Raw genomic sequence first — 15,793 nt, 5'->3', positions numbered from 1 at the left:
ATAATGGAAAGCTGTAAACACAAGGACAAGACAAGAATGTAAATGCGTACCTGGAGTCAAAATCTGAGTGAAAATGTTCGGGACGGGGGCGTGGGCACCACTGTCCTTATTCTTCCCCTGAAGCTGCTCCGGAAACTGCTGTTTTGCAACCTGAAAAGCTGTCGAAAATGCTGAAAATGCTGTCTGTCAGGAGGACCAGGGCACCTAGCGCCCCTATCCCAGGGACTAGGGTGCCCAGCGCCCTTGTCCTGGCAGGACCAGGGCGCCCCACACCCCTGTCCTAATCTTTTTCTCTAAAATTTGGTGTGGAGTGTTGTCTCGGCCTGCTTCTTCCGGATCTGCAACTTGCGACATCGTCCGAATTCCAAAACCTGCACTTATATCTGAAAAGGTGTGGTGGGCGGCTATATAGGGTTTTGCCTTAGTCAAACCCCCGCTTTGGTGATTTCCACCTCCATGAATAGCCAAGTTGTATTGTAAAAGTAATGTGTGTGCGGACCTTGTGTGTGTGCAAGATCCTAAAATGCAAGTAAGCAAACTAGAGCAACCTAGAAAGTAAACCCTAATTGCTTGCAAATGATAATGTAAATGCTCTAAATCAAGATGCAAAGTGATCTAAAGCATGAATAAGTGATATATTGAAGCTTATGCAAAGACATGAAAACAACATGAAATCATACCCAACCCCCAAGGGAGGAGTACAAGCCAATCTTCAGTCGGTAATCTCCTATTGTTCTTCAATGTCTTCCAAGCCCTAAATGGATGAATGAAATTGATAAATGCTTGATAGAAGGATGTTGAATGTTGTTGAAGTCTTCAAAGATCTGCTCTTTCACTGCATAGAAGGTCCTTGAAAGCCAAAAATTCCGGATCCTTTCAAATGAAGAAAGAGAGCTCTTATGTATGAAACCCTAGGTCTTAATTTCAACTTTTGGCCGACCTAGAGATTGAATCTCCTGCCAATTTCTTGGGGTTAAGCTTTATTTTATGATTGGATTGTGCTCCTAAAATTTCGGGAAAAATGTCCGGGACCATGTGCACTCCGGGCGCCATGGTCCTGACAACTTTTCACCAAATTTTCAGGGCTGTCAGATATGATGATTTTAGAGAGAATCCCAAAGTTACAGGTGATTTCGAGATGTTTTGACCCCCGAAACCAAGCCCCCAAGTTCAAAATAGGACTTAATTAGGGTTTTTGATTGAGTGATGTATAGGAGGAATAAAATGAAGAGGGCACGCTTTAACGAAAGGGCCCAACTTTATGATATAGAGGACGATGAAATAGGACCTTAGACCTAATTAATTTGATTAATTAAGTGCTAAAGGAGAAATGCAATGCAAAATGTAAAATGCACTAAGGCGGGTGCTAAACTAGGTGTGAAATTGTACCACCCTAGCAAGTGCGTACAATTTACGACGCTACATTTAGCCCCCACTTTAGCGGTCATATGAACACTACGTGCATATGCAAGCTAAAGTACAGAAAAGTAAACATTATTTGAAAAAGGATATATCCATAAGTCTGTCGAACGAAGCCCCCAACGGTATCTGCAGTACACAGTTAGGAACCGCACCCTACAAAACACATGTTAGATCACAAAATCACTTAATGCTTACTAAGGAAGGTGATGAAAATTCAAGGGTAGCTATATGCCCCCCCCTGTTTCGGCTTGCTAATTTTAGTGAGTTGAAATAGGGTATCATGTTTACCACTTCGAATTGTTAAAGAACATTGATGACAAATGCTCACAAGAAGATTTGATATGAGATCAAAAACTAATGGAGAATCATTTGGTAAGAAAGAGGACTAAATCTCAATTCCAACACAACAAAGAGTGTGAGGATTTGAGAGTTCTCTAACACAAGATGAAGGATGTAAATGGAAACAAAATGCAAAGAGAAGAAAATAAAGAAAAAAAAAGCATGAATACACACATTGGTGATCCATGAGAAGAATAGTGAGAGAGAAAACATGGACTTCTCGCCCCTAGATCTTGTCTAGGTGATCCATGGGAAAAGGACATGGAAAACTAGCCCCTAGAGTTTGTCTAGGTGATCCATGTAAGGGAGGAGAGTGAGAAAGTCTAGCCTTATGCCGCTAGTTCCACTCAACCTCGTGCATGTGTGTGTAAGGGAGGTTAGAAGCACCTCATAGGAGTCTATGCCTGAGTATGCTACAACCTGTATATGTATAGTACAAAAACGTGACATCTCACTGTAAGAGTCTGTGCTCTGGTTCCGAGAATAATCACCTTGCATAAAAGAAAAAAATGGAGACATCTCACTCTAAGAGTCTGTGCTCTGGTTCCAAGAATGACTCATTGCTCAAAAAGTGTAATGTTTATGTCATAAGCAAAGTAGAACAAGGATACCTACCTTCATCACAAAAGAAGATACCCCAAAAATGCAACAATGTCATAGATCCAAGCAAGAGAGTTTTGCATTCTTTAAGCAAGGATAAGATAGTTGAAAAGGGATATCTTGTAGTATGTGTAAAGGAGATCCTTAGAGGAGAAGAGATCTTTGTACAAAAGACACCTATCCCCGAGAGGAATTGTCTTAGACAAATATAACACCTTCTAGAATAAGACAAAGAAGAGAATAAGAATGCAATACTTCCTTCTTTTGCGAGGTGAAAGTGATTCTTAATGAAGGATGACGCTCATTTTAACCCAATTGGGAGAGTGAATTCATTATGGATGTATTTTACCAAGTGCAAAAGAGGTTGTAGTCAAGGACTTATACCTCTTGTAAGAGAGAATCCTTGAACAAATGACAACAAATGCATACAAGGAATAACATCAAGTAATAACGTTCACACCATCCATGAAATAGGAAAAAGTGGGTCCTTAGAAAAAAAATAAGGAAAGATCATTGCCTCAATGAGAAGGACTTACACAATCTTCTAGGGAGAGATTTGGACATAAGCAAAAGAAGAGATGTATGAAATCACTCTTGTCCCCATAGGAACAAGAGATAACATAGAAGATTAGGCTATTATGTTGCTTCAAAAAATATGATTGCACTTAAAATTGTACCATCATGAATGACAATGAGCCCCTAGTAAATGAGCTACCAATGTCACATAATGATGAGCAACATAATAGCCATTAATGTTATTTAAAGACATGATAGATTGAATGAGGTATTTGAATATGACATGCTGAATGCTCAACTATAAGTGAGATCAAAAACATGTATAAAATGATAAAAATTGAAGAAGGAAAGTTATGAGAAATCTTAGAAGAAAGATGAGTGTAATTTATTAGAGCCTTATCCCTAGAGGAAAGGACTTTATGATGAATAGGAGATAAAGATTCATAAGTGGATTTAGAAATTTGAGGGGAGTCATAAAGAGATTTGTTCATTGCCAAGATTTTCTTATGAGGGGAATGAGAGTTGATAGAAGTAGAAGATGATTTAGCTAAAGTGAGATCATCATCACTACTAAATATAGCATTCACATTGAGAGATGGTCTTTTAGATGCTTTGGTACATTTGTAGGGGTTATAGCCAAGTCCAAAGGCATAATTGTGAAAATTAGTCTCTAGAGGAACTTTTATCCCTTGTTCATGAGCACCACAACCTTTTCCATGATACCCATGCTTAGCAAAAATGCGAAAACCACGACCATAACGATTAGCCATTTCAGGAAGAGAAGGTGGTTTTTCATAAGACAAAGAATCAAACTCTTCATAATTAGAGGTGTGAGGAGAAGAAGTTTAAGAAGCGGCCACAAAATTATTACTCATAGGTTCAGGTAAGATTGATTGATTTTTAGTTTCTTCTTAGATTTTCCCTTCTCAATCTTAGGCACTCTATATTCTCCTATAAAAGTAGGGTTAAAGTCTAAAGATCCCCAATCGTCTTCTGCGAGAACCTTCTCAGGATCAAAAGCCTTTTCATGTGTAGATTCAAGTTGAGAAGAACCTTCTTCAGGAACTTCAGACTCATCCAAAGAATTTTGATTATCAGAGGGTGATGATTTGTTCATAGGTATCTTGTTTAAAGAGTCATCACTAGAAGAGGAAGGCTTAGATGTTTGCAAACAAGCTTGGAGATTAGTGTCACCTATCAAGGTATATGTCTTATTGTTATAAATGAATTTAACTTGTCTATGCAATGTAGAGGGGACAGCTTGCATACTGTGAATCCAAGGTCTCCCTAATAACAAGTTGTATGTTAGATTTCCTGACATAACATGGATAGGAGTAAGCAAAGTAACAGGTCCCACTATGATGGGTAAGGTGATAATACCTAATGAAGACTTAGCCATATTATCAAAGCCTCGAATGGGACGAGAGTCAGGCTCAATAAGGGATGTATCCACATTCATCTTATGCAATAGATTAATGCTACACACATTAAGGCCAGAACCATTATCTACCAGTGTTCGTCTTATAGCAGTGTCATTTATGATAACCACAATCATCAAGGGATCATATTGATGTTGAATTTCACTAGTAGGCAACTCATCTTGAGTAAACACAATTTGAGCTTTAGGATTCATCACAGAGTTAACCAAAGATACTATATTACTAGATGTATTAGGTGGAGGAACATTCAAATCTTTCAAGGCATCTTGTAACATTCCATGATGAACGGAAGAAGTTTGGATCAAATCCCAAAGGGATATTTTTGCCGTAGTAGCTTTAAGTTGTTCTATGAGATCATATTCCTTACTAAGCATTTGTGAAATACGAGGAGCTTGAGAAAGAATAGGTTGGGAAGGAGGAAGTGAAGTTGGGATAACTAGAGGAGGATTAGGCTGCCTATTGTTTCTTGTGTTATAGGTATGAGCAACCGCATGATAACTCTCTCTAGTCAGTTGCTTAGCATACTCATAAGGGCTCTTAGTAGAATAACCTCCTTGCACAGTAATAATAGGTTTCTTAGGAGTGCAAAAAGAATCATTAGCATAACCACCTTGAACCACTAAGATAGGATTATTTAAAGGTTGAGAATTTTGAGAAGGACAAGCACCTTGGACAGTGTAGAGAGGTTTGTTAGGTGTCTCATTCACATGTATCAAATTGATTGAGGATGGTTTAGACGAATGAACAACAGTGTTGGAAGAATTGTTGATAGTCTTCTCTTGCACTAAAATCTCATCATGGATTAAATCAATTTTAGGAGAGAGACAAGGGGTAGGCATTGATGTTCTAGTAGGAAGAGTAATACTAGGAAAGGTCATATCATCCTCTATCATCACAGGATCTACATGGGGAATAAACTCTCTAGGAGAAGGATCAACATTACTCTCTAAAGTCTCACTTTTGAGAGGGAGATCTTTGAAAGAGATGTTAACCATCTTGCTTTGAACTAGGGTTTCCTTATGAGTAGAACCAAGTTGAGGAGAGGGAGATGCTTTATTTTCAGAGGGAGAATAATTGAGATTCAAGGAAGGTGAGAAATTATCAAGGGAGAGAGAATAATCTACACCTTCTTCTAATGGTTCATCCCAAATAGTGAAGTGGTTGAAAGGAATGTTTGAAGTATTGTCAATTTCGGGAGAGGAGATAACATTGTTTATTAATTCCTCATCCTTAGAAGGGAGAGCATCAATAGATGTGTTAAACTCATCCTCTTTCCTCAAAATATGTTCAATATGATCTTTAGGGGAGAGAGAATTAAGGAAATTTCTTATTATTTCATCTTCTTTCTCTAAGGGATGCTTATGGGTAAGACAAACTTTAGGAGAAGGGTAAGCATTTATCATTAATTCATCATCTCTAGTGGGAATTTTGTTGGAAAAGGAAATGCCATCACTAGGAAATGTAGGGATAATGTCATCTTCTTGCACAAAAGGATCCTCATGAAGGGAGTGTTTTTTAGGAGGAACATGAACATATTTCTCTAAAGATTCATGCTTAGGAAGGAGATCTTTGAAAGAAGTGTTCATAACCTCTTGTTGCACTAACATGCCCCCATTGGAAGGACCAACTTTAGGAGAAAATAAGTCAATGTCCATCAATACCTTTTCACTTAGAGAAGCATCATGTAGGGAAGGTAAAGTAACATTAAGAAAGGTGTTTATGATATTATTCTCTTCCTCTAGGATAGCTAAATAGGAAGGGCACATTTTAGGAGAATTGTCAAGATCACTCTTAAAGTCTTCATCCTTAGAACATAGGAGAGTCTCAAAGGGATTGGTAGCAATTCTTTTAGGCACTAAAATGTTGTTATAGATGGGGGGAGGTTCTTTAGGAGAAGGAAAAATTGAAACAAGGGAAGCTAACCCACTATCACATCTATGAAATGAATGCATCATGACAACAATTTTCCTCTTTCAAATGATAACACATGCAAAATAGAAGGAAATGTTTAATTTTAACCAATGCAAGCACTTAGAATGTAGATTTAGAAAATGAAATTTATGATTCAAATGAGTTCCTAAATCAGATTTAAAATTATTGACCAAAATTAAGCTATCCACAAGTTCAACTTTGAATTGAAAAATTAGGGTTTTAGCAAAAATTTCCTCTAAATTTTTTTTTTTGAATCTTGCAAGAAATTAAAACTTGTAAATAGCATAAACACTCAATTTTGAAAACAGAAATCAGAATTAGAGAAGATTGGAATTCACGTCGGGTTCACCAAAAATGTAAAGTGGAAAAATCGAACCCTAGTTGCTCTCCCCTCTTCCAACTCCAGGGAGAGAGAAGGGAGGTTACTAGGATTGACGGTTTTCACTTAGGGGAGACTTTACATTCAAAAGAGGGGTTGAAACCCACAAGATCCAATCCCACACAATGCAAGATTGGATTCTAGATGAGTTTCAAGGGTTAAGACAGCAAGGCTACCCTCTTTTGTAAAGAATGATTAAGCTAAGAATGCATAGAAAGTGAGCAAGATTCGCTTATAAACAGAGATAGGGATATAGGATGAAGCTGCGGACCTGGAATTAGTAGTAAAATGTCAAGACGGTGTTGTCTTGCAAATTTGAGCGAAAGTTGACGGGACGATGGCACCCGACGTGCACACGGTCCTCCGAAAAATCCGCGAAACGAAGGGGGATCTGTTCGTCTCTTGTTGTAAGAATGTTTGTATTCTTACATGCGAAGGTGTAGATGTTGTTATATGTTGTATGTTGTATGTGGTATGTGATCTCCTCTTCAATGGTTGAATCCTTGTCTTGAATGCAACACTTAGCCTTGAATGGAGACTTAGAATGATCAATTGCTTGAAGGAATGCTTGAATGCTTGAATGCTTGAATGTTTGAATATCGCTTCCGCCTTTTTTCCATCTATCCAAATGAGAGAGGAAAATGTAGTTTATATACTTGCCAATTAGGGTTGATAGACTGATTTTTCCGACCTTAGGTCGACCAGGAAACAATATTTCCCGAATTTGCAAACTAAAAGACCCGAAGCCCCATAAGAGACTGGGCCCAAAATAGGGCCAGGGACTAGGGCGCTAGGCACCATGGTCCTAGGGGACCAGGGCGCTGGGCACCTTGGTCCTGAAGGACCAGGGCGCTAGGCGCTCTGGTCCCACCTCCCGGGACAGCAGGGTGCAAGGAGGGATCAGGCAGGGTGCTGGAAAAATGCAATTTTTGATGCCATGAGCAAGTTTCGGGGTTTCCATTCAGGTTCCATGTTGGGTCACCATCGTGAAGACCCAAATGCGGTCGAAATTGCAAGTGTTGCAATTTTAGGACGCTACAGTGCCATAACATTCTTAGTGAGCCATTCAATTTGAACATTAGGATCAACCTTATGATTAGGTGGTGATGTTATTGATCCATTTTCATAATGAATGAGTCCTTTTTCCATTAGTTCACTCCATGCCTTTATCTTCCATGATGCATAATTATGAGGAGTTAAAAGTGGAAATTTAGGAGAAACCATAGCACCAAAATGAAAAAACACAAGATAGAGAGAGACTCAATCACACAAGACACCCCCGCAAATTACTCAATCAAGAACACCCCCCCCCCCCAAAAGAAAAATAAAATAAAAAATTGATGATTTGACACTTTATACTTAGTGCATATACAATGGCTCACTTGGAAAACAAGGCAAGGTGGACTTTTGATTTCAACTTTACAACCTCTCAAAATGAGATATAAGAGACTTCAACAAATACTCCAAGTGATCTAATCTAAGATCCAAGCAAAATGCAAGTAACAAATAGGCCAAAAATGACCAAATACTGAAAGTGAAATTTTTACTCAAAATCATTGCAAAATAATGGAAGATTATGAAAGTAGATGAAAAATTATGCACTTAAAAAAAAAAAACAGCATCTAAAAAGGACATCGTATGACCCCAAATGAAGCATTTGAAGTTGCAAAATCTGGGATTAGACAGGTACAGTCATGAAAATCTGCAAATTCTGAAACATCCGTCCATCAAAATAAAAAAATTCCTCCACCACTGTGAATAGCACAAAATTCTAGCCCATTTCAAAAACAATTGCACCAAAAAAGGAGCAAAAATGAGCAAGATATGGCCATTTGAAGTTGAAATACAAAACCAAAAAGCCAAATGAGAGGGGCCTGCCAAATTTTCAAAAAATTGATGACATCAGCAAACTGCTAGGTTAAATTTGATGGTCGTCTAGCCATCACGAAAACTTCACCTCCCTGCCTACGTGGCATGCATATGGTACAAACATGTTGATGTGGCATGATGTAATTACCAGGTGATGCTGACATGTCCGTACGGTCGGTTTGCGTGATGGTACAGTTGGGTAAGGCATGGACTGCTGAATGTGCACCAATCAGGTGTTGACGTGGCGACGAGTTGGTTGGAGCCAACTGGGCGCTACATGGTGCAATGAAATGGTGCCACGTGGCACTCCTGCAGAGAGAAAAAATTAAAAAAAAGGGCTACTGGCTTGGCCGAGGGCAAGTTCCCCATGGTGGGGTCGTAAGTCGCTGGTGGAAGCAACAGTTGTGGGTGGTGGTCGACAGGAGGACCGATAGAGAGGTGGTCGGAGGATCAAACAATGATGACAGGGAAGCAGACCACAAATGAATGACAACAACACAAGGGCCAGAGCAGCAGGACCGATAGAAATCTGATGAGTATGGTGGTGGTAAACCTATAAAATGCAGGTCTGTAGAGTACAGGAGGGGGGGTGGTCACAGGACAATGCATAATAGTTTTTTTGATTTTGTTTTTAAATAATAAAAAATAAAACTTTTACAATGCCCTCCTTTAAAAAAAATTGTGAATTTAAAATAATAATTGAAATAAAATATTCACAGAATTTTTTTTTTTGAAAAATTCGTACAATATACTAGAATAGGTGAAATTTTTCCTTCACCAAATATGGTCAAGTTTATACTTGTTTTTTATGGAAACGGCCTCCCAGACTCAACCGTGATGACCAAATTGCTATAGGATGCCCCCAAAAATAGTACCTCCCTAGATCCATAAATAGAAGCCTCCACAATGTCTCCAAAAGACTGATCAATGAAGCCCTTTAGGTTCTGATACTAAGTGAGATTTTGCCAAGATCAAGAGCTCAATGAAAAGTACAATAGAGAGACAAAATAGATGATAGGAATGAACTGTATTCTATCAAGATGAAAATACTTATCAACTGGATCATCAAAAGTTACATACAATAAATATGAGCCTTCTTATATAGGCAAGGCTAAGAGACAAGAGAGAACACAATGATGACATGTGGCTCAATGAGAAACAAGGATAGGTAGGAAACATGTGTGGTAGGTAGGAGAAACAATAAAATATTCCACAAGAGGTGGATCACCCACTGAAGGTGGAATTATCATCCCACAATAAGTGTATATGATAAAGTAACAACAAGATCACACCATAAAAGGTGGAAATCTCTTACAACACACTATCCCAAAGTGGCACAAACACTCAAGTGTCTCATATGCAAACTACTATGATATGCACCTAAGTAAACTTAAGTAAGGTGTAATAATATCCAACATGAATAAATAATTACACCAACAATTGTCAACCCTAATAATGTTAACTATGTATATATCACACCATTCATTTATGTTTGTACATGTATAATTTATGTCTTGGATTGATTATAATAACTAACTGGCCTCTTATGATATTCATTCTCTTATTAACTCTAGAGTCCTTCTATCAAATAATTATCCTTCCCCATGCTTCCCTAACTGCTATTTTATTCCTATTTGTCTGAAATAATTTGATTATCCTTTTTAATCGCATGATTCAAATTGTATTAATAGAGAAAACTACAAATAAGTCTTAGATGGCATTTCCTACTAACCTCGCATCTTGGGTACATATTTTGAATATTAAATGTTCACTATAACTAGGATAAAGTCCTAATAGCAGATTGCTAGGTTCAACTTCCTATTTAATGGGGCGTTGTACTGGGTGCTTTACTCCATATCCTATTTGTACTTATTTAAAACTGTATAATTTATTGTTGCCTTTGATAGAGATTTGACATCATAAAAAAAGATTATATAGACCATTTCTTCAACTAACTATAAATTGTTTTATAAAGAGCGTTTATCCTTCTATAACAATTATAACTGTTTCAAATTTGTCCCCAATTTCTGTGTCACTCAAAAGATTTAATCACAATATTATTCTATTCTGTTAACATTGATGCCATTATAGATATTAAAATAGCAAATCATTTAGTTTATTAGAATTATTATTACTATGATGTATTAATTATGCTAACATTTAATTAAACCCATTCATTTGCATTCAATTGTCTTTTATTACCTTGGGTAACAATGAAATTCAAAAGAGTGTGACCAATATGATAATATTGCAATATTGTTATTATTATTCTACTTGTCAACTTCTCCTTTTGATTTTTTCATACGATTGTATAAATATTGGCTTGCACCGTTCAAGAACGGATGACCTAAATCATACACACTAAGTTTTGATTTCTAGATTTAAAAGTGTTAAATACTTAAAATTGACTGACATTCTTTAGACTTGATATATTTCTTAGTATGTGTGATTTAAGACTGATAGCCCAAGATTAGACTTAAATTGTAAGAAAATATTTTATTGATGGATCAAACTTGAGATCCGTCTAACTTTCCTTACCTGTGTGAGTTAATCTCCTAAGGATTTGTTCCTACAGTTTGACCAACCATACTTTGAATTAGCCATACAATATTGTTAATCCTTCGGAAAATATTGGCTGCAACTCTATGCTTTGCAAATCTTACCAATACGAGTATGATGGGAAGCTAACAAAGAAGTCTAACATCAAGGGAATAAATTTCCACATTACTTAGATTTGATCTGCCAACTACATCATTTCTAAGGGCTTTGAGGTGCAACCCTTACAATAGAACAAAAAGGTGGCGGGTTTGGACAGTATGACAAATAAACATGATCTCTTTGTCAAATTAGATGATTTAGTAAGAAGTCAAGTTAAATTTGGAGATGATAAGGAGGTTGATGTAATACTACTTTGAGTATTGGACAACTTCTAGAAAAAGAACTATAAAGTAGTATTTGAAGATAATTGCTGCAAAATATTTGATAAATCTAATAATCATCATCTTGTAGCAAAGACATATGATAGAAAATAATCATAAAATCCATCAATAATCATAAACATTAATATAGAAGTTTGGTTGGCAGCCTCATGTACCTCAGAACCACTAGATCTAATATTATGTATGCTATGAGCCTCATCTCTTGGTTCATGCAGGATTTACATGAGTCTCATTGGTGAGTTGCTAAAAGAATCATAAGGTGTGTGAGTGGGATACACAATTTTTGCATTAATTATTTTTCCATTGAAAAATTTGATCTACTTGCTTATACCTATTCTAATTGGACCGATTTAGTGGATGATAAAAATTCTACATCTGGTAAAAAATATGAGAGAGACTATACTATATACAAACATCTGTAAGGAATCTACTAGATTGTTGGAGTCAAATTCTCCTATATGAAACTCCTCTTTGAACAATTTTACATCTCTCAATGAAGACAATGCAACTAGATGATGACTAAACAATGCAGATTTTATTTTTTTCCTTTCTAAACTTGAAAGTATACTTTAATGATCCCTCTTTTTGCTTGCATATAAACCAGTGAAACTTAAATTATCTTTAAATATTATAAACTAATGAACTTGAATTATAGAATGATACACTTTAAAAAATACAAAACTAAAGTAAAATATAAAATATGCAAATTTCACTATAACAATAATATTGTATCGTAAAACTTTACTAACTTTAAATAGCTTGACGACCACTTTAGACATGCAAGGGTGAAAAGTAAATGAAGAGGCCCTACCAAGTCCCACCATGTTTGGAAATAAGTACATTTTGCTATGATAACTCTTAATATGACCAAGTCACTTCCCTTACATATAATTATGAATTTCTGCTTTAATCTTTTCATTTGGACTTATCTCAAAAAGCATTAATCTCTCGTGTGCTATAAAAAAACCCTAATGAAAATCAATGTCTGCAGTCCAATTGCGTTGATCACACCCCACCATATTCCATGCAAATCATGTTTAATATTTAATAGGATAAGATAAGATGCGATGCTTTATTGATTGTCACAATCCAACATACACACAATTATTGCAGTATGCCCTAAATTACAAGAGTGCAACGATTTTCATGGAGATGAGAAGCCAATAATGGATTGGCAACTCCTTTAACGAACTTTTTTTGTATCGGCCATATCAGATGAGGGCTCGCCCAATCGTATGGCATTTACGTAGTTGACAGGGCTATGAGCTGAGACGCCCGGTAACACAATCCCTATGCATCTAAACACCATTCCAAACCACCCTTCTCTGAAATGTTTTCCTTTTGTATACCCAATCATCATGCCCTGTATAAGCTCCCATATTGCATTTAGGTACATAGTTGGAATGCAATATAAGGCTGAAAAATTTCTGTTGGGTTGTTCCTTCAGTGTCTGTCAAGCCATAGACAGTGAAATTAGTTACAATCTGTAAATACAATCTTAAAAGAAAAAGGGGGACACTGGTAAAAATGTAACATTCACTCATGGGCATTGCCAACAGCAATTATTTATGAGTTAAAAAGTTGCTTTCAAGATTCGACGCATTACTAAATGATTCAAACTTCCTTTTTCTCTAAGCTTTCTAAATTTGCAGAAAGTATATTGAAAAAATTACAATTGGGGAAAACTAGAGAAAACTTACCTTCTGTTTGTAGAAGCTATTGTAGTAGATACATTCTCCAAAATGCTTGAACATAAACTCGTTATTATCGTAGGGCAACCTGGGAACCATGTCATTGCAGTATACTACTCGGAAATACCTTGGCTCAGGTTGGTTGATGTTTTTATTCCAATAATTTCCCATATCTTCATCACCAACTCTGGGTTGCCCAAATGTATAAACTGCTAACATCTTTTCCAGGAGCCTTTTCCGGTTATGCAGAAGTAGTATTGCAGGAAATAGGACTGCAAGAGCACCACCCAGACTGTGCCCTGTCACAATAAACTTGGCATCCTTGTGCTCTTTAAGCAATTTTTCTAGTCTAGCTCTAATGGCATAGTACGCCAGAGGCTTTCTAGTGTCTTCTGGGACATTTTCTGGCCACCCATTGCTTTTATTGGGTTTTAGATGAAATTGGGCACAATCTTTATCGGAACGATTTGCTAGGCCCATTGCTTCAAGATATCCAAGATGAACTCTCCCTATTGGCTCCATTTTGTACAATGATATGTCAAAATCAGTGCTCCAATCGTTTACATTGAATGGTTCTGTGCCTCTGAATGCAATCACCACCAGTTTTGCATTTTCTGCCTTATCACAGAATATGAAGGCTTGGGTGGACCATGTTTTCAAGAATTCTACACACCAGTAAATACAAAATGGGTCACCAAAATATTTTAATAGGTCTACTTAAAACATTTTATTTTCTAATTATTAAAGATTAATGAATACAAAATGGGTCACCAAAATATTTTAATAGGTCTACTTAAAACATTTTATTTTCTAATTATTAAAGATTAATGACAACATGCTTTTTTTCTTTTTTATTAAATTATGTTCAAGATTTTTGAAGCAACATTTTAGATCACATTCTATTATCTATTTTGATTCCATTTACTTTCTATCATCTTCTGTAAACTGAAACATTGATTCAAAAAACTTGAACAAGATTTATGAAAAAATTTAACAACATCATTATCTATCGAGAGATTTCTTACGATTCCAGCAGCTGAAGTACTCCACGAAATGCATCTGTATTTAAGATTTCAACATAAAAATTCAGCCATAAGATCTGCACAGAGACCTACATCAATAATCATGGAATGGAAAAAAGCTTAAAATTTCGAGAATGAATATGAAACATTTGAAATTGTAAATACCTTCCAATGTTTGGTGACCACTTTGCTGATTAAAGATTCATTTTCATATGCTAATTTTGAAGCCATCACAGAGATATCCGCGCAATATCTGCTTCCCAATTCGATAATCTTTTCATTGGTATGATGTAAATCCAGACGGCGATCCAAGTGTCCAATGAAACTAATGAAATTTTCTGTACCCCTTTTGGGAATTATCACGCCATGCCCTGATCAAACGAGTTCTTCAGAAACCAAAATGAAGATAAAAACCGAGCAAAAACACAAACTATATTTCACCATTATACCGAATACAATAGTGATATTCTAAACATTATTGGAACCAAATTAATAATGCAATTTTGATCTCCAAAGAATATTGCAGTTCAAACAAACAGTGTTACTGAAAGAAAGACTAAATCCGAATCTGAACCTCTTAGAAGCCTATAAATTGTTCCTGTGAGTCCTCCATTGTTTGATAATAGATTCAAGAGCAACTCAACCATAGATCCAATCCATTCCATGGGTTTAGCAGCAGAATGCAAAACTTTTATTACGAGGATGGAAATTTTGATAATCCATCCATTCTGAGACCTGAAATGCTGGGGATATTCTTTGAAGCCTTGCTCCTTTCCGGTTGGGTAAAGAGAAGAGAGGAATTTTATCGTTCCTCCCTTCTCAGGATGTAAAATGAAATCTTCCTTACACATCTTAGGTACTGGCCCTGCATAAATTTGGAGCTAACCAGCACATTATATCGCCATTCCCAACTGGTTCAAGGCATTCAATGCCCTTATCTCTTACGCTTCCTAGAGTCAAAAGTTTGTTGACCAGGAGTGTCCTTAAGAAAGATGACAAGTCGCAAAACCTACGGTGTGAGTTCATTTCCACTTGAATGGAGTAGATCTTCGCCGTTGATGGTGTGAAATCCACATAAGCCAGCCGACATGTTCTGAAAAGTTGTGGAATTTTTTGGAAGGCAATATGGTCCATGGTGCACATTTCTTTTGATATTGGCTTTAATAATTGGATTCGTTTCTTTGAAAGTGGGCACCGACATGCTTTTATGATTATGGTTTAAAAAGATTAATATCACCAATCACTCTTAGTTTATAGATTGATAGAACTAAGTGGCACGTGATATCTACATTTTCCCTTGCACCATATGCATATTCGTCCTTGTTGCAACTCTTGCCAATCTTACCGATGGTACGTTGAAAGGGTTTGCTTTAACTACTTCTAGGTATAATGGTAGATTATACACAATTTTTGTTAATTTTTTTTTTTGTGTTTGGTGTGATATCTATATTTTATTCTGTATCGTATATATATTCATCTCTTCATTGTCAACTCTTACCAAACATATGATGTTATATGATGGTATATGATGGTATAATATAGGGTTTGCTTTAACTTCTTCTATGTATGATTGTAGACTACACACAGTCTTTGTTAGTTTTAATGTGTTTAATGTCATTTCTACATTTTGTCTTATACCATATAT

The 15,793-nt window shown here is 36.5% G+C and overlaps 1 protein-coding gene across 1 annotated transcript; it reads right to left on the bottom strand.

The window, feature by feature from the left end:
- Nucleotides 1-12,488: 12,488 nt before the first annotated feature.
- Nucleotides 12,489-15,066, bottom strand: LOC131050002 (triacylglycerol lipase OBL1). Its single transcript, XM_057984126.2, has 5 exons — nt 14,723-15,066; nt 14,314-14,519; nt 14,152-14,185; nt 13,136-13,791; nt 12,489-12,885 (listed from the first exon to the last, which is right to left on the bottom strand). The coding sequence occupies exons 1-5, from the start codon at nt 14,997-14,999 to the stop codon at nt 12,619-12,621; spliced, it is 1,440 nt and encodes a 479-aa protein (XP_057840109.1). The 5' UTR covers nt 15,000-15,066; the 3' UTR covers nt 12,489-12,618.
- Nucleotides 15,067-15,793: the final 727 nt, after the last annotated feature.

Source organism: Cryptomeria japonica, chromosome 4 (assembly GCF_030272615.1).
Source record: "Cryptomeria japonica chromosome 4, Sugi_1.0, whole genome shotgun sequence".
Taxonomy (NCBI): Eukaryota; Viridiplantae; Streptophyta; class Pinopsida; order Cupressales; family Cupressaceae; genus Cryptomeria; species Cryptomeria japonica.
The sequence above is the reverse complement of the archived record's forward strand: the minus strand, read 5'-3'. Positions and strand labels throughout refer to the sequence as shown.

What these genes read in the sequence shown, in the direction of transcription:
- LOC131050002 (XM_057984126.2), bottom strand. Translation starts at nt 14,999, where the DNA reads ATGTGTAAGGAAGATTTCATTTTACATCCTGAGAAGGGAGGAACGATA. An exon ending in AATTTATAGGCTTCTAAGAG is followed by an intron (nt 14,520 to 14,722) that starts GTTCAGATTCGG and finishes TCGTTTGATCAG; the next exon opens with GGCATGGCGTGATAATTCCC. An exon ending in GTACTTCAGCTGCTGGAATC is followed by an intron (nt 13,792 to 14,151) that starts GTAAGAAATCTC and finishes ACTGGTGTGTAG; the next exon opens with AATTCTTGAAAACATGGTCC.